Source organism: Psammomys obesus, unplaced genomic scaffold, assembly GCF_907164565.1.
Source record: "Psammomys obesus unplaced genomic scaffold, mPsaObe1.curated_primary_1811, whole genome shotgun sequence".
NCBI classification, from domain to species: domain Eukaryota; kingdom Metazoa; phylum Chordata; class Mammalia; order Rodentia; family Muridae; genus Psammomys; species Psammomys obesus.
The window spans coordinates 16,564,172-16,588,899 of NW_026596125.1; the positions used below are offsets into that span (position 1 = coordinate 16,564,172).

Below are 24,728 nucleotides of genomic sequence, written 5' to 3' on the forward strand. Positions count from 1 at the left end.
AAACTCAGTCATCCAAGCATAAAGGGAAAACGTGGAAACTTTCTCCGTGAGACAAACAGCACAGCTGGCTCGCCTCTGGACCGAAGCCCACAAGGCAGGGGCAGCCGGGCAGCGGTGTCGCTAATGTGCCTCTTTCCTAGAGGGTCCTCCTGGACACCCAGCTGAACAAGAAAAGGCCCTACTGCATCTCCAAGCCCCTCGGTCCCCGAGCTGAAGCAGCAGCAGCTGCTTGAAGACCTGGCTTGGGAGAAGCCATTCTCACTGCTTTGGGAACAGTTGTGTTTGCTCCAGATTTATTCTGTCTTTAACTGCTTGGCATTTACACAGGAGCTCCCAGAGTCCCGAACTCACCCCAGCTGGATGAGTCTAGAAGGAGGGGGCAGGGCAGGACAGCTGTTTCAGCGTCTCCATCCTTGGAAAGAGCTGGAAGGGGCCCAGGGCTGATGTTGCACGCCGGAGAAACTCTTTCCTAGACAGATGCAGAGAAAGGGGCCTATGGGGCAGGAGGGGCGGGGCGGGCTGAGTGATGGCCTTAAGGGAAGAGGCTATGTTGAGTTTGTCACTAGCCCCCGCATTCCCTGCACATTCCTCCAAGTTCCCCAGAGTGCCAGGCTAACCTGGTCACGGAGGGTATCTTCCAGGATAGGGTGGGGGGTATTCATCTCAGCCCCCAAGCACAAATCAAGCCCACTGTCTGTTTCTCTTTGGTCCTCTAATCACACAAATTGTTATTACAGTTTGGGATTGTAGAAAGAAAATGAGAATGGCTTCACGAAAATGATATGGAACTTAAATCTCAGTGTCTCTAAATAAAGTTTTATTGGCACAGGACCATGCCTGTTTGTTTACATAGTACCCATGGCTACATGCACACTGCAAGGCAAGAGCTGAGCGATTATCAATCAAACCAGATGGCCACAAATCCTAAAATGGTTGCCATCTGGTTTTTCCTTTACAGAGAAGTCTGTGGCCCCCCATTCCAGAGCAGGCTAACAGGCAGAACCCAAGGTACTGTGAAGCCAAGGCCATAACAGAGAAAGATGAAGGTCTACAAACCTTTTATTAGCAAAGTTAAAAATCTAACACTAAAGTAGCAAAATGTTTTGCATGACAGGTTTACCACTGACAAAATATATATATATATATATATATATAATGTTTTGGATGACTGCTAAAACTGAACCCCCTGTTTCCCTGCGTACCCCAGGCTGGCCTGGGCTCCTCAGCTGGGGCTAGCCTGGACATACAGTCCTCTTGCTCCTCCTTCACAGTTGCTAGAAACAACAGAACTTTTTTTTTAACGTATAACATTTTGCCAAATTGGAATTCAAAGTTAGTGTCCCTATATTTGTTTTTTTAAAAACCACACACACAGTTAGCTGAAGGTTCTTAGCCAACGGGCTGTAGGTTGCCAACTCTCACTATGAGCCAAGAAAAAACTGACTGATTTTACAACTTTGCATTTCAGTTCCCTGCCAGGGTAAATATTAAGAAGTATTTAAAATTTTAATTTGATATAGACAGTTACATAGTTTTCTCCTGGTTACCTCAAAGCTACCTGTTCAAGCATGGCTAACTGCACGTTGACCTTGCTGAAGAGAAGCTCCCAGGGAAAGGCCAAGTCTAGTCACTGCTTCATCTGCACTGGCTTATGCGACAGCCTTTGAACATCTGAAGCAGCTGAAGCAGACCTTGTGCTGAGCAGGGGCAACGGAAGGATAGTGCTGTCGAGTATAATACGAAGAAGAGTGAAGCCCTGTCTATAGGCAATGTCAGAGAGCAGGAAGGAAGGAAATGGGGCTGGGGTCTGATACCACTGAGAAGGGGTAGCATCAAGCTAGCAGACCTCTTCATTGGATCCTATAAATACATTTTTTTTTTTAACCTAAGGTAGAGAGCATTCGGTCATGTGCTCGAAAGTGAAGAACCTGTGCTCCCCCTGGAATTAGACTTCAGGGATTATCCAACTCAGAACCACAACGAAAGGGCTCTCTGTCTACACAATTCTAGGAGCTGAAATGACTCTGCAGATCAAGACCCTGATAACGTGGCCACCACACTTGTCCTATCCAGAACTGTCGACACTCAATTAAGAACACACACACACATGAGAGCATTCACACCATCCAAGGGATAGAGAACACTTAAGACAGACACACAGAGAGGCAGGGAAAGAAGAGCGGACCACCCAGGCAGAATCAGCTAGAGATCAAGAAACCATTGGTGCTCAGGCCTCCCTGGAAGTCACCACCCACAGAGCCCAGGGCAGAAGGGAAGGTCCCAGTGGACTGGGCTTGCCTGATCCTCTGCCTGCCTACCCAACTCAGGGCAGGGTCTAAGGGCACTCGGCATGGTGTGCCCAAATCTCACCGGAGCCCACCTCTGAGCCCAGGTCATACCACCCCACATGTATGAAACATCTCTTCCCATGCACAGTTCACCAAGTCATACTTACCCCGCCCCTTCCTACTCTCACATTTCCCAAGTCAAAACTGCCTCTGTTGTGATTTGAGTGTACATGTTCCCCACAGGCCCGGACCCTTGGTTCTCAGCTGCTGGTGCTGTCTGCGAAGACTGTAGGTGGAGTCTAGCTGGAGGGAGTGGGTTGCCATGGGAGGTCCTGAGGTTTTATAGCCCTGCCCTGCTCCTGTTCACTGCTTCCTGACTGCAAACACAATGTGACGTGCCAGCCTCCCGCTCCTGCCTCCATGCCCTCTCTCCATGCTGGAATGCCTGTCTAGCCAGCCTCCTGCCTCCAACGCCCTCCCTCCAGGCTGGAATGTGTTGCTCAAGTTTTGTTACCAGTGCATATCTCATCAAGGGAGTTCACTTTTGAAACTGTGAACACTATTGTTAACACAACTGCGTTCCTAGCAGAGCTGCCATGGTATAAAATGGTGGCTTCTCCTCAGTGTTCCCTCAGCAACGACATGCTGAGCTCCACACACACTGATCAAGACTCATTGCTACTCTCAGTGTTTCAATTTGAATTCAGTAAGACATGTATGAGCCATGGGCTTGGGACATTTGAGGAAGGAAGTCTACTGGCCAAAGAGGCTTGAGGAAGAAGCATGAGATGGATGCCTCATGTCAAATGGAGTCCTTTGTATGCCTGAGGGCTGTGTGGAGGGCTCAAGTATGTCTCTGTCTAGTTTCTTCATGGTACTCTTTAAGAAACGGAAACATGGGTTTTCTGAGTCCTTATACATGCTGCCAACGATGTGCTGGGCCTCTAATATGCCCCGGAGCCTCTCAGACAAGGAGGATGACAGAAGAGCCCAGGTCAAAGGGAAGGTTTGCAGAATATGCATGCAAACCGCCTCCTGCAAATGGCTTGCTCTGCTCATGAAGGGCCTGGAGATGCCTCCTGCGCATTGCTCACAGGCCCACAAGACAGGCACTGACTGTGCTTCGCTGTTTCTAAAATAAGCATAAGCTCGGCAGGGACACAGGAATGGCCTGAGCTCTGTGTCTGGCCTGCTGACGCCCTGCTTACACTTTCCGGCTGACACCTATGTAGACGCCTGAGCAGAACAGAGAAGAGCCTGAGAGCGAGTGGACAGCTGAAGAAGCCCTGGGTGAATGTGTGCTGGTGACATGCGCACTGACCCCAGGACCACAGCCTCAGACCCACGGGAGAATGACAAAGCCACCCCCAGGTGAGGCCGACGGCTGGCAAGCCTGCCCTGGTCTGTGTGCATGCTGATGACGTGCGCACTGACCCCCAGGACCACAGCCTCAGACAGACCCACGGGAGAATGACAAAGCCGCCCCCAGGTGAGGCCGAGAGGGCTGGCAAGCCTGCCCTGGTCCGTGTGGATGCTGATGACGTGCGCAAAAACGTGCACCATAGCTTCTGCCCCACCGATATCTAGGACATGAAGTCTGCGCACTCTGCTCCTACCAAGATTAGCTAACCCTGCCTCCTCATTCAAATCTGGACAGACTGAGCCTGCCTCCTCAGTCAGCTGGAAGCAATACCCTCACCTTCCTGTTCAACCCATCAGGAACAGGGTAGAGATGGTAACCCACATGCTCCCATCACAGCCCTTTCTCGGACCTGCTGGCAAGATTTCCTTTCTCATTTGCATTGATTGACTGCCTCAGAGAGAGAGAGAGAGAGAGAGAGAGAGAGAGAGTAGGTCAGAGGACAATTGGTGGGAATCAGTTCTCTCCTTCTACCACATGGGCCCCAGGGATTGGTGACAATAGTCTTTATTGAGCCACCTTACCAGCCCACACAGATGATAGGATTTCTTCATTCTCCTGAATGTGTCCCCAGTGGCCAGGAGATTGTGAATGTACACAAAGACCTTTACAAAAATAAATGTAAAAGCAAGACTAAAGTCAAGAATAAGAGGGAAATTTAAAGAGCTGATTTCTTTAGTTTCTACAAAACATTTCTACAAAATTCTGAAAGATGAACAATTCATCATAAAATACAATATATGAATAATTCATATGATCAGAGAAAACACACACACACCCCAAACATAGGAAAAAATGTCCAGTATCGCTCAGAATGACAGGAACCCAAGTTCAACCTGCAAAAGGCATTGCACACCATTCTGGGTTAGGGAGGGCGACGGAGCGTGACACTCTGTGGATGAAGGTGTGAGGGAGCTCACACTAGCTAATAAGACTCAACAGGGACACAGCCAGACCAGATGTTGCAAAACACACTGGCAGTGCAAGCTTCTGGGAGGCTGAGGCAAGAGGATCGCTTGATCCCTGGAGACCAGACACAGCAAGACACCATTCTTCCCACAAAGGCTGCACACTCCTTGTCCTACAAGAACAAGTTGGTCAAATCTGAACAAATTCTAAACACACACAAATAAAAATAAACCTTAATAAAACAAATCAAACAATAAAGCCTCACAAGTAGCACAGCAGCTCCCCAGACGATGGTGAGCTGAGGGGCACATTCTCAGCCTGGATCCAGGCAGCTGAGGCAGCTCTGTCTTCAGGAAACGGGAGAGCTGCACATAGGTGACAATTCTTACATGGATGGCATTCAAAGGCTGGGACAAGGGGACGTGAATAACAGGAGCCTTCATTTCTAGTGTACTCTTTGGCTTTCTAAATCCGTACCAAAGAAAGTGGACAGGAGTGGAAGGAAAAGGTGAGAAGGAAAAAGGGCAGAGCAGCAAGAGGCAGCCGTTAGGATTATTACAGAGACAGGAAAACCTCTGAAGGGTTGTGTGTCCTTGTCACATCATCACAAGGCTAGGACATGAGGAATTTCACATTCCAGCCTGGGGGCTCCTGATGCTCACACAATCTGTGACAAGCATGAGACCCTCACCTAAACACCAGTGCAAAGGCGTGTCTGCGTGAGAACACAGATGCACTGATCCCTTAGCGGACAACGCGGCTTAAATACTATTTTAAATCACTTGAAATAACTCCTACTAAAGAAAAAATAACAGAAATAAAGGGAGAATGAAAAATGGAATTTTCCCAGTTGGGCCCAACCAGCTTGGAAATCAAACTGTTCCTCTTCCCTAGCTGATGGGAGAGACACTTCCTTCTGGGAGGTCAATGGGAGCAGATGAACGGAGGGCTGTGAATCCTCACCTGGGAGCTGCAAAGGCTACGGCACATCCTCTCTGCTGTGGACAGGGACAAGGTCTAAATAGACAGGCTGGGAGCAAGGGCCTTGAGACCTGGTGCCAGCCTGACCAAATGCAAGTCACTCAGCCACGACGGAGGTTGTGGCCGGTGTGGGCTCCCCTAGAAGAACAGGGCAAGTCGCCAAGAGGCAAGGGCAGGGGCAGGTGACTGCAGAAGGCCTCAGAGCTGTGTCCCCAGGGTTAGCTTCCCCCTGTGAGTCAGGTTCTGGAAGGCAGTGCCTGTGAGGTGGAGCCATTTGATCTCGGCATTTAGGCCTCTTCAGCCCCCAACTGGGCCTTGCCTTGGCTGCACTGTGGCAGCTTGAGCCTTCCTTGCCCAATCAATGGCCCCATGTCTGTGGTCTCAACCCTGGTCCAAGTGATGAAACCAACTTCATTGGGAATGTCTGCTGAGGGCTCTCTGAGAAGGGCCATTGTTCCTCTATTTAGGCCAGCTGTGAGCGTGGATGAGGGACATTCATTGCCCGGCACATTTGCCAACAAATGAGAGACAGCTGTTGGGCTCGAATGGCGTGTGGCTGCACATTGCCTTTGGTGAGGGTTATTTTCCAAGTGGGAACATCGTTTCTTCCAGATCCTAAGTAAGAGGAAAAATGCTCACCTTCCTCTGCTAAGACAGAGCCCTCGGTCACTCACTAACCAGGTGTTGCACAAGGTGTCACAGGGGCACACAGCCCCCAGTTTCACACCTACCTTTTGCCCCAGAGAAAAGGCCCTGAGTAACAACTCAATCCACTGCCACCTGTGAGCCGTGCCACCGCAGCCAGGGACGATGCCTTGTTTCTCCCGTCATGTACCCACAGCAGGGCTGGACCTCCATGCTCAGGACGGACCCACAAAGGTCCAGGTCCAGCTGACAGAGACACACGGAGGACTCTGCAGAAACTTCTAGAAGTCATTAGAACAAAGTGAATACCTGTGTGTCAAGCACCCTGCTGATGCACATTCTGAAGGCTGAAAACCAGCCATGGGGATTAGACAGGAACACTGGCCATAGAACCCCACCTGCCACCACGAGGGGGCGGGGGGTGCAAAGAGAGGTCCCAGTGTAGTGGCTGGGACCGGATTTTACTTGGAAAGTCTTCTAGGAGGAATGTTCCTAGGAGCGAGCTGTCATGAGAGACAGAACGAGCCTGGTGAGACCCGAGTGACAGCCACCTAAAATTCAGGCACACAGTAGCGCTTCCTCTGAGAAGCACTGTCATTGGGCCAGGCTCTCTTCAGGGTCTTCTCCAGCTGGGGAGCACCAGGTTGTCTTCCCTCATTCTAAGGGGAACACCAAGATGCCTGTAGCGCGGCCACTGGCTCAATACCGCAACAGTGGCAACCTAACCCTGGCTGCAGGCATCTAAGGAGAATGACCACACAAGGTTGGTCAGGTTAGCCCAGGCGGAGACGGCTCGAGAGCTAGGGTACCACTGGGCTGGCTGTGAGCTGTGTATTCATGCTGTCTCTGCCTCCATTCTCTTCAGCCTCACAGTAAAGATGGCAATGTTAGCTGCTGGGCTCTTGCCTTCTCTACCCCCACACCCAGTTCTGATTTTGCTGGCTTGGGATTAGATGAAAGCGTCGGATGGGAAAGCTTGGGGAAGCCTTTTATTAACATTCTTAGCTCTGCCGAGTTCAGACAGCAAGCCCCTACATTCCAGGAGACTGCGCCCTGAGGAGAGCAATGCCAAGAATGCCAATGAAAGGTTCCAAGACCCTGTTCCAATGGGAACACTGCCTAGCCAACCCTGGAAGGTAGAGAAGCCCTGTAACATGGGGAGGGGTGTTATTGGGTGGTTCAAGCTCTTCCCACTACCTCTCAGGAGTCTCCAGGGGTTAAGCAAGACAATGGGCAGAAAACGTCCAGGGATGGGTGTAAGTGACCGAAGTGAGCACAGTCACCGTCAGGTGTGTCCGGTACAGCTGACACATGGCATCCTGTATCAAGTGCTTTTTATGAAATAGCTGGAGAACAGCTACAAACAAGCTCTGGTTCTGGTTACCTGCCACAGGGCTTCTGACGTGACTGCCTGGGATGTTCATGAAGGACTGTACTTTGAAATAAGACACACTGATACCTGTAAATCTTTTCTTGAGATCCTGCTCTTTGCTCGAAATCAGAAGGCTGCAGCACTGCGGAGCAGGGTGGCCGGGTAAGGCTAATAGATGGGGCTTCTCCCGGTGGCAGGGAACTTGCTGCACAGCGAGGTGTTCTTAGTGAGCCAGCTGTGTCAGAGCAGCTAGTGCTGAGCCTGTCCCCGCAGTTGTGGCCAGGAGGCACAATGGTTCCCCAGGCTCAGTGGCAACACAGGACCACCTGAGGCGGCAGGAGCAGGGACTGGTCAAACACAGCACCCACTACAGAGTGGCCCCAAGGAGAGGTCTTTTGGAAATCCCAGCTAGTGTGCTCCCCCCACAGACACTGATCTTGCGGACTTTTCCCTTCCCTGTGCTTTGCCAAGTGAAGGCGCCCAGGCTTTCGGCAGGCTCGCCGGCCTGGGGGGTCTGCGGTTTACAGGGAGGAGATGCTCTTTACCAACCTCACTCTCCCTGCACCTTTCCTTCCAGCCATGCTATCATCATCCAGTCTCAAAAGGAGTCCGCCCTCCCCATGTCTCCATGACAGGGAGAGCTTACCACCCACGGCTACTCCCGCAGCGAGGACCTGTCAGGAGCAAAGTGGCTGTGGCTACCGTGGCACTGAGGGCTTCTCTTAGCCTGGAACTGTCCTATCCCCTACAGAGTTACAACAGTCCCCTTCACATTTACACAAAGTGCTTTTGAAACACTTTTACACGTGGGTTTCTTTTACCAGGTATTGAACAGTGATAGCTATTCACTGGAAAAACCCAGGCTATAGCACTAAAGAACCAAGATACACAATCATCATACTGATAGGATCAAAACCAGCTCTCCTTGATGACCTGGCACCTGCTCCCAGCCCACAGCTCAGGGTGGCATTTCAGAGGGCAGAGACTGTGGACACTGCAAATAAACCCAGTAGTCCAGAGCAGGCTCAATCCTTGTCTGATTTTGCTACCAACCATCAACCGTTAGCATTCAGGGGATGTAATCATGAGCTGAACAACAAGGTCTCAGTCAATTCTGACAACTCGCACAGGAATATGGTATCAGCCTCTTCCTGATCAAGAGACTGAGGCTCAAGGGTGTAGCTCTCCAGTGCTGCCACTGTCCAGTGCTCATAGGAAGCATGCCTAAGCAAAGCCACAGATCCCACAGTTTTGAACATCATTTTATTTCCCCACAGCAAACACGGACCCCAGACAGTAAGCACCAGGAGATGCAGTTGACTATTCTTAAGGAAAACAACCAGAAGATGTTGGGGGCCTCAGAGGTGAAATGACTCTACCGTTGTGGGAAGAATGTGAACCATCTTTGGAGCATCCTCGGAGTAGTCCAAACCCTGCAGCCAAAGCTCCGGGGGCCACAGCACTTCTTCCAGGCTTTCAGCGTACACCCAACCTCCTTGACAGAGGATGGTTGGCTGCAGTAAGCTTGCAGCACCTGACTCCTTGGAAGGCATGAGAGAGTATTCTTTTGGGATACTTGGCTCTCTTGGGTCGGCTGTTTTCATTTCATGATAGTCTACCTGGCTGTGCCCAAGCCATTGGAGGATGCAGTAGAGAGTAGAAGGATCAAAAGCAAAATCTCACTTTGTGAAGGTTCTCAGAATGAGGCACAAATCCCAGAGCATACAGGAGCTTTCTACCCTCCCTCACAGTAGTCAACTCCTATCCTGCTAAACACACACTATTCTAATACATGATGGCCTCAGAGCTTCTGGGCCTCTCTGCATGTAAGGCTCCTCCTCCCCACGTCAATCTCAACTCAAATGTCCCATCTTCAGAGAGCGTCTCCAGCCCCTCTGGCTGATGCCTGACACTGTACCAACACCAATAAGGTTCTCTCACGTTGTTGGGCTTTCTTTCACGTTCCTCCTATCAGCGTCTGAGCCTCCCCTGTAGAGGTGCTGGCTGCTTTATGATGGCCTTTCCCACGTGAGCATATAAGTTAGGACTCAGCCTCATCCAGCATCATGCCTGGCTACCGCATGTTTACATAGCAAAGCCCCAAAGTACCCACTGTATGAACACTAAAAATACTTGGGAGAAAGGAGCTGTGTGAGACCACTGGTGAGGTCATGATGACATCACAAATTGCAACTCAGAAAGTGCTGACATGGCCTTGAATGACAGACATCTGAACTTGGAAATACAAACTTGAAGATCTTTAGGAAAAACAGGCAAAAGATCAGTACTGTTGCATCTCTCAAGAACTTAGAAAATGGAGTCATAAGTATAGCATCCAGGTCTAGAAAGGTGGAGCATAAAGTAAGCATTCTTGGCCAATGCCAGGTCAAAGGGAAGAGTGAGCTACACATAACCTGCTGTAGCAAGAACTGTAACTTCGGTTTCTTTAAAAAAAAAAAAAAACAGCAATATTATATAATTTTGTTTCAATCCCAGGTGTGGGCACATTGGGATGCTTCTCAGCAGCTGGCTGTGATTTGTCTCATGCTCTGGCAGGGTGTGGTTTTACCAGCTGCAGATAGTTTTTGCAAGTATGTGACATTTGGAATTCTGGGAACTTTTCAAAGGGTATATAAGTGCTAGAGACCCAATAGGTGTACCTGGTTGGTGGTAGGATGCTGTTGGTTGCTATTGGTTCCAAGTTGTCAAGTTGTCATGGGCAAAGAAACAAGAAGTTAGATATTCTGACAGCAAAGATCAAACTTGCCCCAAGGAACTCAATGTACTAATCAGCAGGAAGCAGTCTAATGATAACGATACACCATCTCCCTCTATCCTTTTTTCTCTCTTATCTAGTGTTAGGGGGTTGAAAGGAAAAGAGTGACGGGGTAGAAAAAAAGGAACCCACAAGGTAGCAAACGCCTTCTACATCCATAGCTCAAAGCTGACCTCAGCATAGCTCCCCTTTCCTGAAAGCACTGAGCTTTAGTCCGTGGCTTGAGATGAAGGTCAATTTTGCTGTCCACTCACCAGCCCACACCTGGGAGGATAAGCTTTTCTCTCACCCACACTTAACATCCCCAGCAGGTCCCAACTCTGCCTCCTGGGCCTAGGGAGAGCACAACACTGGCTACAGGAAACGGCACCACACATTCCGATTCAAATGGCTCTTTGCACACATACCTTTAAATCTCAAAAGAAATTTAAAAACAAAAACCAGGAAAACAACTTTGAATTGAAGTGGGAATAGAAATTGTGGAACATAAAAAGATCAGTGGTCAAAACTGTCCAAGTCAGACCAACCCAGAATAGAAGTATATAACTAAATTGCTTTTATATGACGGTTTCACATATGCCAGGTGGAAGGGAGCAGAATGGGACCTGGATTAGACTCTAGTGATCTTATGTCAGGTATTAAAAATACCAAAATCCACTGCTTTCTATTCAACTGGACAAACATTTTGATGCTGGCTGTTGGCCATGACCTGTACTTAGCAATGCAGACCCAAAGATGACTAAAACAAAGGCACACAGGGTGGCTGGTGGCAACTGAAAGATGCATAAAGATGATAAAAGGCCGGCATGACCATGCCAGGCGTAAGAGAAAGTGGTCAGGACTGTCCTCCCTCTGTGACATGCTGGACGGCTGCCCTCCCACCCCCACTATGGCTCGGACAGTTCTATGCGGACTTTAGGGTCTAGTATAAGAACGCTCTCTTTTCACAGCCTCCTGGGAAAAGGGCCTTCGACAGGCCAGCGATTCATGGGGCAGGCACAGGGCGGAGGAGCCCCTTCCAGTGTCCCAGAGGACACTACTTCAGTGTCCCATGTGCCCTCCTCTGCCTAACTCTGCACTGAGCTAGAGTTACATGTCGACTTCTGGCAGCATGGGTAGAATGTAATATATAATTTCTCTTCTTCCCAGCCCCCAAGGCCTTTCAAATGGGTGTGCTACTTCCCAAGGACTGTGTTCTACTTCCCGAGGACTGTGTTCTGCTCATCGTGGACTGTGTGCCACTTCCCAAGGACTGTGTTCTACTTCCCGAGGACTGTGTGCTGCTCACCCTGAAGTTCCAGTTCCGGTGGACTGCTTCGTGAATCTTTAATGGCTAGAAGTGCTACTGTCAAACGCCTGTGCCCTCAGTCAGTGCTCAGTCTTAATGATCCATCCAGGATGTTGGACGGATGGCTGGCCCACTGGTTTTGCTACTATAGGACTCTCCCTCCCTATGCACCCAGCAGCTCACCCACCCTTTCCCCTAGTCACAGGGAGGCTGTTGCCCACTCCTGACCACAACAAATAACGCTGCCCAGATTCCTCTCTCCTTGGCCCCGGGACAGCGGGGGATTTCTAGGTCATAAAGTAAGCATATGTTATATTCAGTGCAACTGAGGCACGCATGAGTGCTTTGCTGTCTTGCATACCACAGGTCCTGGGGCTTCGGGGTGAACATGTGGCTCTGTGCAGCCCCTGGCACCCCCTTACCTCCTGTGTCAACAAGCTGAGGTGTCAACAAGGCCTTCAGGAACCTTCAGGAACCGGGGCGTCTCCTTCGATGCTTTGTTAGGTTCTGGAGGCCAATTTACTGTAAATTCCTGTTCATAAACTTTGTGTTTTAATTTCCAGAATTCTGCTTATTATCCATTGACTTGCAGAATTCCTTGTAAATCCTGAATGCCAATCCCTTGAAGGTTTTCAGTCAGCTGCTCTCCCTAACGCTGTGGCCCTTTAATTCAGTTCCTCATGTTGTGGTGAGCCATGTCACATCTGTACTGTTGATACTGTCATGGATCAGAGTACAAATATCTGATATACAGGATATCTGATGTGTGACCCCTATGAAAGGGTCCTTCAACCCCCCAAAGGCTCACACCCCACAGGTTGAGGACTGCTGTTTGGATGTTGAACTATGCCCCAGCCTTTCTGCCAGCTGTCTATTAACCAGCTCAACTTGAAGAAAACCTAGGGCAACAAAAGCTTCTCATTCACCCAATTTCTAGTTTGTGAGCACCCAAAACACACCACACAGACTCGGGTGCTGTGGAAACACAGAGTGACACTTTTAACTCCACACTACCCTAAAAGAAACAGCATTTCTTTTGTACTTCGGTTCTTAGTCACAAAATTCCCTAACTGCCAAGAGTACTTGTGTCAGAAATGTGCAGAATAAAGTCATTAGTGACACACTGGACTCTTACCCAACACCCCACCAAGACCCCTGCTAGCCAGCTACTTCCTCCTCAGTCTTAATCACTTTCACTTTGTAACGGCATTTTTTAAGTCACTTTTGGAGAATATTCTCTACGCTGTGTTACTACTGCCTTTGCTTTTTCCCATCCAGGGAGGAAAGGTGTATGTCAACACCCAGCAGCCAAGCATGAAACATGCAAGAGGCTATGGGAGCCTGAGTCCTTCCTACCCCTCAGAGCCAGGCCTCCCAGCATTCCCTCCTCCCTCCTTCAAGCTGCTTCAGCCTTCCCCTCCCAGGAAAATCTGTTCAACCAGCCTTTGCTCTCAGAGTATTAGATGGCTCAAGAAAATGGGCGTTCATTGACGTCTCTCCTCCCCTAACACACACATGCACATGTGGGTGTCGTATGTCACACACACACACACACACACACACACACACACACACACACACACACACCACACGCACGTGCGCCATGGCTGATATCTGTAAATGCTTAGGTGTGCAAAGAGAGAAGGAGGCAGCCAGACCTGCCCCAAGACAGATTCCCCAAGTCTCTCCATCCCACACAATTTCCAACAGAATGACTACATCATTTCTCTCTGAGAGGATTCACAGCCCCTACTGCTAAGGACAAGAAAGCCATCAACTGTCTCAAAGGCCACCTACAAGCTTGGAGCTTCCTATTTAAGAAAGAAGGCCCACACTTATATAATACCAAAGCCCACATCAGGCTGCCTGGGACTGAGCGGGACTGGTCCATCCCCTTGCTCTGTTGGCTGGTCCCACCCCACCCCAGCTTCGGCTTTCTTCTCTCACCTCCCTGTACACCTTCAGTACAGGCATTCCACAACCGTGCCTGACATCAGAGGGGCAAACTCCACATGCTAGCATTAGAGCTCTTCCCTGCATCAGCGAGACCAGCAAGTTAGGAGGGCACTGCAGAGAAGGAAGTGCTCCCTGGGGAATTCCACCTCGAGGCAGTGAGGCTTCGGCTCAGATTCTCCCTCTGAGAACAGCTCAGCAAGCCCCTCTCTCCAGGGAAGCAGCTAGGCAGCAGCCAGGGACACCTGGATCCCATAACTCTCAGAGATCGGATCCCAGTCGGAAATGTTTACAGTTACACACACCAAAACAGCGTCATGTGCTAGAGATGGGTGCTTGCCCACTGCGAAGTCAGGAGGTCAATGGGAAAAAATATTTTAGTCTGTGTTGAGCCTCCATGTTTAGAGCTTTTATCCAAACAATGCAGCGTTCTCATGCCCCCCTGCGTGCCTGCTCCCTCCTCTCACACTCATTTGACGGGGTAGGGGAGCTGAGCCCAGGCTGAGCCTGTGGGCCTATGCTGTCCTATGCTGTCACACTGCTCCTGAAGGGGACAGGGCAGGCAGGGACAGCAGTAGGAAGAGGGGCAGGGAGAGGACACTCTAACCTGTGGTGAGTTAGGTGGGGTTTCAGGTTGGAAGAAGAATATCCCCAGAGGTCAGAGGTCAGAGGTCAGCATTCCTCTCGTTGCTCCTCCAGTTCCCAAGAGGAAAATGCTGAGGTTCTGCCCTGGTCCCTCTCCCTGTAGCTGCCAGTTTTCTCTGTAGGTGACTAAAACTCTAGGCATGGCTCCTCCAAGCAGAGACTGTAGCTAGCATTGACTTAGGGGCGGAGGGTAGGGAGTTGTCTCTTGTCTGGGCCTTTTTGGCCTCAGTTGCTCAGGAGAAAACATCCCTTCTGAACTCAGGTTTCATCTCTGAATAAAGCTGGCGTAAAGGAGAGTGGGTAGGGCAGGCAAACGTGCCCACCAGGCAAGCCTGGCAGCCCAAATACACATGGAGATGGAAGGAGAGAGCCAAATCTACAATGTTGCCCTCTGACCTTGATACAGGCATCATGGCATCCATGTTCCGCATCCCCAAGAATCTCCTGTCTCTCTGTGTCTCATGTCTGTCTCCCTGCATCTCTGTGTGTTTCTCTGTCTCTCTCTTGCAAATAATAAAAAAAAAAATTTTAAAGGAAAGAGAGAAAGAAGTGGAACACACCACAGAGGGAAGACGAAGGAAAGGCAAGTTGAGAGGAAGAGAGAGGGAGGGGTGCCACAGTGGGTATGGGCTCACATTCCCCTCACAGACTCCTTGGGGCACCCTACATCATATTTGTTCACACTGTTCATCAGTGAGGATGCCAGGGCAGGAACCAGGGAGGAGGAGTGTGTACTGTCTCCCTCATCTACCCGTCCTCAGCTAGATTTCTTACACAGCCCAGGCTCACCAGCCATTGGCTGGGCCCTCACACAGCAATCATTATCAGAGACACAGACATGGCCACAGGCCAATCCAATCTACACAGCTCTCAACTGACATTCCCTCTTCCGCATGACACTAGGCTGTATCGCGTTGACAATAAAAACCAACCAGCATGACAGCCAAGCAGAAAGCCCTATAAACTACGTTGACTCTAATCTTTTCAAAAACACACCAGTTGGGCAGAAGTCTTCATAACACAAAGGATGGCAGGGCAGTGACCGTCTCCAGTGCATAAAGAGTCTGAGATTCTGACTGGGAATATTTGCCACAAGGAGAACAAGACTCTAATGATGACGCTGAGATGCCCCGGACAAGCTGGCCACCCAACAGTCCCTGGCCCTGCAGCCAGGGACGCCAAGCACCCTAGCAGCGTCCCTTCCTAAAGAGCACATTTGAAATTCAGTAAATCAGCTCAATATGTTCCTGGACCGTGGGTACTAAATAAAAGAAGCCAGTGAAACATTCAAACAATAAGCTCATTCAACACAATCTCTTTTTCTGCCCCCATCTGGAGCTTGAACAGTTATCATGAATAAATCCTGTTGTATAAGAGCAGGGGGAGGGGGCACAAAAAGAGGGAGGAAGATGGGAGGAAATGGCAAGAGTCCAATTTGCTGGTCTAGCCGGAAGGATGGCTGACAGTTCCCCAAACCCAGAGGATGCCAGTGTGAAGGGATGACCCTGACAGCGTGGTCCACTCTGCAGTCAGGTGAGGGGCACCCGGAGGACCTGGAGTCCCCTTACTCGTGTACTCCTAGGCACCTCTTCCACATAAGCTGCCTTTGGAGATAAGCATAGTTTGAAAACATCGGGTTTAGAGAAGAGATGTCCGTGTGAAAGTCTCCAGGTGTGATTCCAGCTGAACATGGTCTGGATAGATGTTCCGTGGATGTCCAACACACTATACTTGATGAAGATGAAGAAAAGACTGGCCCCAGCCAGCTAGGGCGTAGAACCAACAAAATTCACCCAAGAACAGACCAATCACGTGCTTGATTTAGAGAAGGAAACCACCAGTAAAGTACAGTGAAGACTAATAATTTGGCCCTGCGTCACAAGGCTCTTCCCTGCCTGGAGACACCCTTTACCTCATCTGGACCAAGTTGTGTTATTTTGTTACAGCGTCTTTCTTCCCCCTCCAAATAAACCTTGGCATAATACTTGCCAGTGGATCTGCTAATGCCTAAAAGTCAACAAAGAATAAATTCTGGCACAGCCTGACACGCCCTTCCAGTTCAATGGCCTTCTCGGTGCAAAGCCTTACAGAGATGTTGCCACAGTCACTGTGGTGAAGCCACAGCCGAGCGTGCAGGGCGGATGGCCAGGGCTTCCTTACCCAGGGTGCTGGTGGGCTCACCTGCTATTTGCCAGTTGGGAGAACTACTGATTTTCTAATGAAAGGAAAACTTCCAAAGTCATCTGTTTGCTAGAGGATGCAGTCAAAGTTGAGTCTTTTTGCTTGAAGCCAGAATTCTGCCCAGCCTGAGGCACCACCAGCAGCAACAGGCTCAGCTTTGACTGAATTCCTGTGACGACTCATTGTGTTCATCACATCCGCCATCTTACAGGGCATCGACACAGTCTGTAAGGGGCAGGGGGTGTGATCTTGTTTACAAAAGCAGAACGCTGATTTGGAACAAAGTGATAGGAAACATCATAGGAGGGCACACTGTCAAGACGAGCGGTGGACCACACAGGAGGGCACGCATTGCCTGCCAAGTGTCTCTCACAGGCAGTTTACCAAGCTATAATTTATACGCAGAGGAAAACACACCTGCCCCGTTACCTGGATAGCACAAATGCCGGCCAATCACAGCAAGGAGGTTGGCCATCTCTACCAGTCCATAATGCCTATTGCATCATGTCCTGTTATGGAGCATCCCATCCCTGAGAGCAGCGCTGGTACCTACAGAACTGATTCACTTTCTCCCTAGGTAGTCTGTTTTTTTCTAGAAGTTTGTGCGAGCAAACTGAACAGTGAAGGCTCCAGGGCCACCAGAGGACAGCTATGGACACCTTGGCCTCAGACTTTCACTTTCTTATTGAAGAGACTGCCCATTGGCTCACCTTTGCTGTGATGATTCAGAAAGGTCCATCAAGGCTGAGGTTTGGGGAGAAGGTGACCCCCACCTCGATTTTCCCAGGGCTAAGGGGTCTCCCGGGAGGAGGGATTCCAGGTGGCAAGACCAAAAAATCACAGGCAAACAGAATGGCTGGTTGCTTGACTCCGGAGAGCCGCCTCCAAGGGCAGACTGCCCCACTGCCCCATGGGACTCTTCTGGCACAGCTGAGGGCTCTTCCCAGCTAACAGCTGCCTCTCTTTTCTTGGTTTAATCCGGGGCAGAAGGCTTCTTTGCAGTCTGCTGGGGCTGGCATTGCTACACAAGCTCAGGACCCTCCACCAGGCCCACAGCTAGCCTGCAGTCCCTCGGAGGGAGGCCTTGAGGAAGCGAGGAACTGAACGTTTGTTGCCTCAGCCTCACTCAGGTCCCAGGGAGATCTCTGACTTCAGGCGCCCTGCCTCTGTCTACTTCATCCCTCCGGAGCAAGGCATGCTGGGTTAGCCTGGCTCCTCCCACATTCTCCATGCCCTCCACTTGGCGGAGTTTGAGCTTAGTTTTTTTGGAGACTAAGTGGAAAGAAAATGAGAACCCACCAACAGCACACCAGCTGGGAGCTATAGGTCTCTCCTACATAAACTTACTGAGTTATCAGAGACGACCAAGCAGGAGGAGGGAACAGGCTCTAGGCTGAGTGGACAGCCAGTCTGGTCTGTCTTTCCAGCTGGCCTAGAACACACAGATGGTGGCCTGGGAAGCAAGCACGTTGCCCACTAAATGCCACCAGACTTCAAAATAGATGCCCATGGCTGGAGCCCACAGACCTCACGGGCAGAACCTCATCAGACTCGGTGCTTCCTGTTCCCCTGACGCAGCAGCTCCCTCCACAAAATATTCATCACCAGGCTGCCTGCAAGTGGGTTAGTGATCAGTGGCTTACTCACACAGAAGCAAGGCCCAGAGAGACTGATTAATCGACTTGCCCAAGGTCGCACAGCATGTTAGTGGCGAAAGGCAGATTAGAAGCTCCCACCCGCCCGGGTGCCCAGAGCCTGGCTCCAGGGTGTGCCCTAGCCCTCCATGATGGCATGGACTGAGCCACCCGTGGGAGCCTGGCGGCCAGGTGAGCTGCTGCAGAGGGCACAGACAGGCTCATACTCACAAGCAGAGACCCGCAGGGCTCTTCTCTGTGCCCTCAGGCAGCACCACCGCTGTGCTGGAACAGACAGAGAAAGGCTCAACTCACCGCAACCCGGGCAGCCAGGGCACTCCCTCCCCGTGTCCAGAGTTTGGCTCAAAGGCTTTGCCTTGTTTCCTTCTGTGAACCAGGTCTGCTCTTGAGAAGCAGGGCGCGAGGCCTGTGTGAGACACTCACAGGTCCACGCACTTTACCTTAGTGCCTGGCAGGGGCCAATGGCTGGGCATGCTCACCCTGAAGACAGAGACAAAGTCCTTCTCTTGACAGAGGTCAGCCTAGATCTGCCTATAGTTTTAAGGCCAAGCAACATTAACTCAGGACATTTGTTGTGTGTCTACCACGTGTTCCGTGTTGATAAGGCCTTATCTAAAGTACAGAGGAGACTGGGAAGCCACATGAGGCTGGGTCATGTGGCTGAGTGCAAGATGGAGGGGAATTTAACTCAGCAGCTAACCCCTTCCTGGCATAAAGACGTTGACAAGATTATGACATTTTACCTTTTTTCTAGATGAATTTTTTAGCAGGAAGTCTCCTCTTAAGAACTCAGCTCTCCATATCCTGTCTCTGACCCTGTGAACCTTTGCTCACCCTCTATGGACTCAGTTGCTCTGCCTCTCAAACGGGACTGACTCATCTCCTATTTCAGACCCTGGCACTGGCCTTAGCAATCTTTGGAGACATGGTGACATTCAAGTCCTTAAAAAACGAATTCCTTCCATACTTGATAGCATTCTCTTTCCCAGTAAATCTGCAACTCCCCATCTCTCCACAGGAAATCGGTTTTATTTATAAGAAACCACAATCCTAAACTGACCTTTGCTGGCAGCCCTACCCTCTCTCACCCCACTCGTTTCCCAAACACATTCTCCCCCGAAGAGTCCTCAGTGACCACAGAGCAGTGAGACTGGTTGAGTGGCTGAAAAGCCATATAAGAGACACATGACAGCTGTTTTCTAGGTGGGGAAACTGAGGCTTGTAAGGTCGGGTGACCGGCCCACAGAAGCAGAGTTTGAGGTCACCAGGTTTCCGGGCTGCTGTGTTTGTTCTCCATGCTGTCATCACCTCTGGTGGCTGCCACAGTGCCTTCCTCCCCAGCTTGGGAGGAGACTCCCTCCCCTGAAGGACAGACGCCTTCAGAGCAGCATTTCCTGTCATTAAAGCGCTTGGAGGAAAACCCGCACAGCTTTCTCAGCTTTGAAGCTCCCTGGCCTGTCCTGGCCCTTTAATTGTGCTGGAAGCAGCGGCGTTCCCAGGGTTTCTACCCCATCAGGAAGGGCCCAAAACAGAATTCCTGGCTCCCAGCTCTTCTGTACCAACACAATCTCTCCCATTTTTTCTGTTTTAAACCATTTCACTGCCAGGCTCCCACACAAAGATCTTCAAAGTCAGTAGTGGCCAGGGTCAAGTACAATGAGCAAACTCAGAGCTTCAGGCAAAGCATGGAGACTTTGACACTGCTTGTAAACAGTGTTCCCATGCCTCTGCTCAAAGCCTGACGGTGATCCCAGCAGATTCCGCAGCTCTCAGAAGATACGGTGGAATAAGAAGTGTGCACACTATTTCCTCCCCACTTGCCTGCATCTCTCAGGCTAGGGATGGATACTGAATTCTAGTTGGCCCTGTATAGCCTGAGGTTCTGTGGCCTCAGAGTCAGCCAATCCTAGATCCACAGTGTTGGGCTAAAGCACTTGCGAAGATGCTATGCCTCCCTCTGCAAGCCACAGCCCACTTCAAGGACTTGACTTGAGCTCTGCCACACTCTGGTGCCCTCAAACCAGTTCTTCCAAGGAGCAGATGGACTTTCCTCTTTGTGTTTCCTTGTACGTGTTTGTGAGCGTGTGCGCGTGTGTCAAAGGCTGTCAGTTAATCTTTCTCACTGCTCCCACCTTACTCTTTTAGAGAGTGAAAATTAGTCTCATGGGAACTTGGAGCTTGCCCATTCCGCTACAGTGGTTAGCCAGCACACACTGCCATATTTGGCTTTCTACATGGGTGCTAAGGTTATGAGTTCAGGTCCTCACGCCTGCATGGCAAGCGCTTACCGCCTGAACCATCTCCTCAGCCTACTCTTCTGTTTTTCTATTTTGATGTTTCATTTTTTAAAAACAAATATGGTTCTCGACTTTGGATCCTATTAGCCATGTGAAAGTCTTTGAAAACAGCAGTGCCTACCCATACTCTGGACATTTAAATCAGCATGACTGGTAGGGTCAGAACATCCCTACCTTTCCATGCCACACACATACATGGCTCCATGTAAGCTGGGGTTAAGGACCCCTGCTTCAGGGTCAAACACCAGCAGGGAGAAGGCTGAGCTCTTACTCATGGAGAGAAATAATTCCTGAGGTGGCACTGTTAAGTTATCTACCTGCTTTATAGCTCTTAACTATTTATTTTTCTTTTCAGACCTTCCTTGACCTCAGCTCGCAAGAGTCCCCAACATGCTCTGATCACATTGCTTTCTGCACAGAATTTCACACCTTCCCTCTCCCTCCTGTATCATAAAGGTGATCAGACTTGAAAACCAAAGGCTACAGGAGAAGGAGTCACCCCACAGCCCACCGCTCCTGTCTAGAATGAAGTGTGTATACCTCAGCCAGGCTAGCTAGGATCCAAGTGTGACGCAACTTCAGGAAGCTTCGGCATGATGTTCCAAGCGCAATCTGCAGATAGTAGGTCAATCACATTTGGCCCTGGACCCACTCTCCAGCTGGAACAGCAATAGGAACCAGGATCCTTGACTGCATGGGATGAGGTCAGCCAATGGGCTGCGCGCGCGCGAACACACACACACACACACACACACACACACACACACAGGAACACAAGCATGCACAGTGATACAGATGCTCTTCAGAGAACTGTAAATACACAAACACTCAAGGATGGGAATCTTTTCAAGACGCCCTGTAGGGCTTGGCACTGAATCCTGGGCACTTGAGGGGTTCTTACTGCATATACAATGGCAAAGAGATTCTCATGCAAGGCACAGCAACTTTACCAGCACTTGACAGCAATTTCAGGAAAGCTCCGTCCCTCTGGAAAGGAACCCACACACACTCCCACAGCCCTTGTTTCTCCTGGAGAACCATGGTGATCTAGCAAAGGGTGTTGAAAAGGAAGGAAGGCCTGGAAGATTGTGTTAGATGTTCAGCTGTCCTTAAGCTCCCTCAAGACAATTAGCCCAGAGCTAAAAACACAGCTGCTACTGGGAGGTTGCACAGGGAGGCTATGGACATGGAAATCTTTTTTTTGTCCTACCATGACAGCTCTCTAAGCCTTTCAAATTAGAGGAAACAGTTTTAGATTCAGAAGGCAATAATGGGCAGTCCTACCTGTGTGAGAAAGAGAGCTTAAAACTGAGAATGTGAAAGTATTTTAAATTTAAAGAATTGTCAGATGCCATGAGGGTTTCTTTGGTCAGTTTTACAGCTAAGTTCCAAGAGCCAAGATAAACCTTGTTTTTCTAATCAATTTTATCATTTAAACCTACTTATTCTGCGGTGTGTGTGTGTGTGTGTGTGTGTGTGTGTGTGTGTGTGTGTGTAAGTGAGTGAAATCAAATCCAGGATCTAGCACAGGCCAGGTAAGCTAACAATGAGCTACACCCCAAAACCTTACAAAAAAATATAATGGCCCCAGTCTCTGACAAGCAAGGGTGGCCTGGCTCAGCCAGATTCCTGGTGTATGGGCCATGGAGCTTAGCACTCAGTTTGCACAGACAAGAATTTGCATTCATTGAGTTCCCAAAGCACGACCACCCACCTCTCCTGAGAACAGAAAATGTAACTCACTCCCCCAGGGCAAGAAGATCCCCATATTCTTCCCAGAAAAATTAGTAGATATTGGCAGCATGACATCAGTGAGATTTGAAGTCATGCTTCCCCAGAATCAAACTGAAGAAGATGCCTTGATTCTCTTTTGCAATCCAGGTAATCTGTTCCAGAAACATAAACCCTCTGACCTGAAACCCAGTTCCTTTCAGTGAGCGGAAGCCCCTAACTGATCCTGGTGGAGAATGAGATTTTCGGCTCCCAGAGGAGGAAGATAAACTGGCAGATTCTGTCCTGTCAAGGGCCCATTCGGAAACCACACAACAACCTGGGCAGTAACCTGGGCGCACAGCCACCCCTGTTGCCTGGTCTCGAACTTGAACCAGTTTGCTGCTTGGACAAAGAAGCTTGCAACTTGAATTCTCAATTTGGGGCCAACATCTGCTTCAGCTTCACAATCCGGGAGCTGAAGGGAGCTTGGCGGTTGGTATTTCCAGCGAGGAGGCACCCAGGCCTCCATCCACGCCCCCTGGAAGGGCGGAGGCCCAGGGTGGAGCAGCACATTGCCATTTTACCAGGAGAGGGGCTGTGGCCGCCCGTGTTTGACACTTTCCCGCCCGAAACTGACCAGATTCCGTAAGAGCTTAGGTAAGATTGCTCGGTTAGACATGGAGAGAGGCTCCAGTGAAAGGTCACGGAAAGAAGCCCACGTTTGCTCAGCGGTTTCTGCCACCCCACTGACCGAAGAGCCTAGACCACTTACAGGTGAGCCTCACTAGTCACTAATGATCCTGAGGAGACGAAAACGCAAAAGGAGAGTCAAAAGACGTTAGTTTAGGGGACGAAAGCCTGTCCACACAGGTCCCTCATAAGAGTGCCATAAATGAGAAACCTCGGCGGGAGGGTGAGATTCCTTGAGATCTGAGCGTTCGCCTAATTCCCCTCCCAGGGGAAAATAAACACAGAAGCCGAATTTCCTCTCGCAGATTTAGTCCATTTAGGTTTACTCAAACCCCTGGAAAGAAGTGAGTGCAAGAGGCTTTTCCCAGAGGAAAAGCATGTGGGGCACACCGAAATATCCGCTTTAGGGGCAGCACCTTGAACCCTCCTTTCAAAGGACCTACTATCCGAGGCTTCTGGACTGTAGCCCTGGGCGTCCAAAGCCCTCCGGGCATATCCGGGCCGGCCCGCCCACCAGAGTTTGGCCAAGGTCCCTGGCCAGAGCCAAATGCAAGCTCGCTCCGCTGCCAGGACGCCTACAGGCGCTCCACCTGCCGGGCAGCCCGCGGGCTCCCAACCCACACCCCACCCAGCTTGGGGGTGCATGGTCCTCAGAGGGCACGCAGAAGCTGTTGCCGAACGGGGGAGAGCCGAACCTAGTCAGGGACAGAACAGCCCGCCACCCCGCCACATTAAAAGTTTTCCTTTCCGCCGCCGAACAAGTCTTCCAGGATCCTGAAAGAAGCCCCTCAGCGAGGCGGCACCCGCCGAAAGGACCCTACAAACTCGCCCCTTTGCCCCAGCAGCCCACTGAGGCCTTACTTGGGCAGCCCCCCCCCCCCCCGAAGTGTACACATCTTTTCCCCGGAGGTAAACTTGGGGGTGGGAGTGACGATGACTCCGGACACACCCTCGGTTCTCAAGCACGGGAGAAGCCTCACCTTGACCTCCAGGCAGAGACCTCTACCCTAGGGACCCAAAAATATCTAAGCGCGCCGTGTTCTACGCCCAGGAGCCCACCGCCCTGTCCGTGGCACCGCGGTTGCCACCTCTCGGGCTGCGGTCCCTTGGGCGTAGAGAGCCAATTCTAGCCACCCGAGTCCGGGCGACAAGCCCCATCATCCTTCCCCGGAGCAAGTCGGTGCGCCCAGCCCTCACCTTTGTAGCGCTCCATCCCGAGCGAGCTCGGCGTGCTCCCGGCGCTGCGGTCCGCGGGCGCTGCGCTCCCGGCGCTGGGCCCTCCCAGTGAGGTCACGCTAGCCGCCCGACCTCCCGGAGTGGCCGCCGCGCCCCTCGCCCTCCGAGCTGCTCTCCGCCCGGGCGAGCTGCCCTGGACCCCGCCGGAGATGTCCGCGGCGGGTCGGGACAGCCAACGCTCCCGTCCTGGCGCACCCCGCGCTGGGCTCCCAGCCCCGGCCGCAGAGCCCTTCCTCCAGGTCCTCCCGAGGCCGGCGGCGCCAAGGAGAAAAGCTGGGACGTCCTCCAAGCCTGGGGCAGGCTCGGGACCAACGGGCTCCGGCAGGTCTCCACCGAGCTCTGTTTTGTCAAGAGCCAGAGCCGGGGCTGCGAACCCAATGCCGGGAGGAGGAGACTGAGGGCCGGCGGGGAGGAGGAGATGGGCCTAGAGCGCCTCCTGCTGACCCCTCACGGCAGTGTGCCCGTGTCCTGGCCCCGCCTGAGCGCACACACAGCCTCACCCGCGCCAGCTCTCAGTCCACCGCCTGGCACCTGTGAATCGGGTGCCCTACAGGGCACAGGAACACATCTACTTGCAGCCTGCTCCCTGTCGCAGGTTTTTTCGCCTGTAGCCTGGGCTTTCTTGGGGAGGACTTGGACTTCCAGAAAAGACGGCACCTGTCCTGACGTGCCATCTATT

At 51.1% G+C, this 24,728-nt stretch overlaps 1 protein-coding gene across 3 annotated transcripts in view; it reads right to left on the minus strand.

Moving 5' to 3' along the window:
- Afap1l2 (actin filament associated protein 1 like 2) overlaps positions 1–24,151 on the minus strand; it is an 88,484-nt gene extending 64,333 nt beyond the window's left edge. The window contains exon 1 of one of the 3 annotated variants that reach the window (XM_055591719.1): positions 24,011–24,151. In XM_055591719.1, the coding sequence (XP_055447694.1) occupies positions 24,011–24,026 (16 nt within the window). In that variant the 5' untranslated portion in view covers positions 24,027–24,151. Of the gene's footprint in view, positions 1–18,407; positions 18,458–24,010 lie in introns of those variants that run through there. The other 2 variants (XM_055591720.1, XM_055591721.1) reach the window with 2 other exon arrangements.
- Between the last annotated feature and the right edge of the window lie 577 nt (positions 24,152–24,728).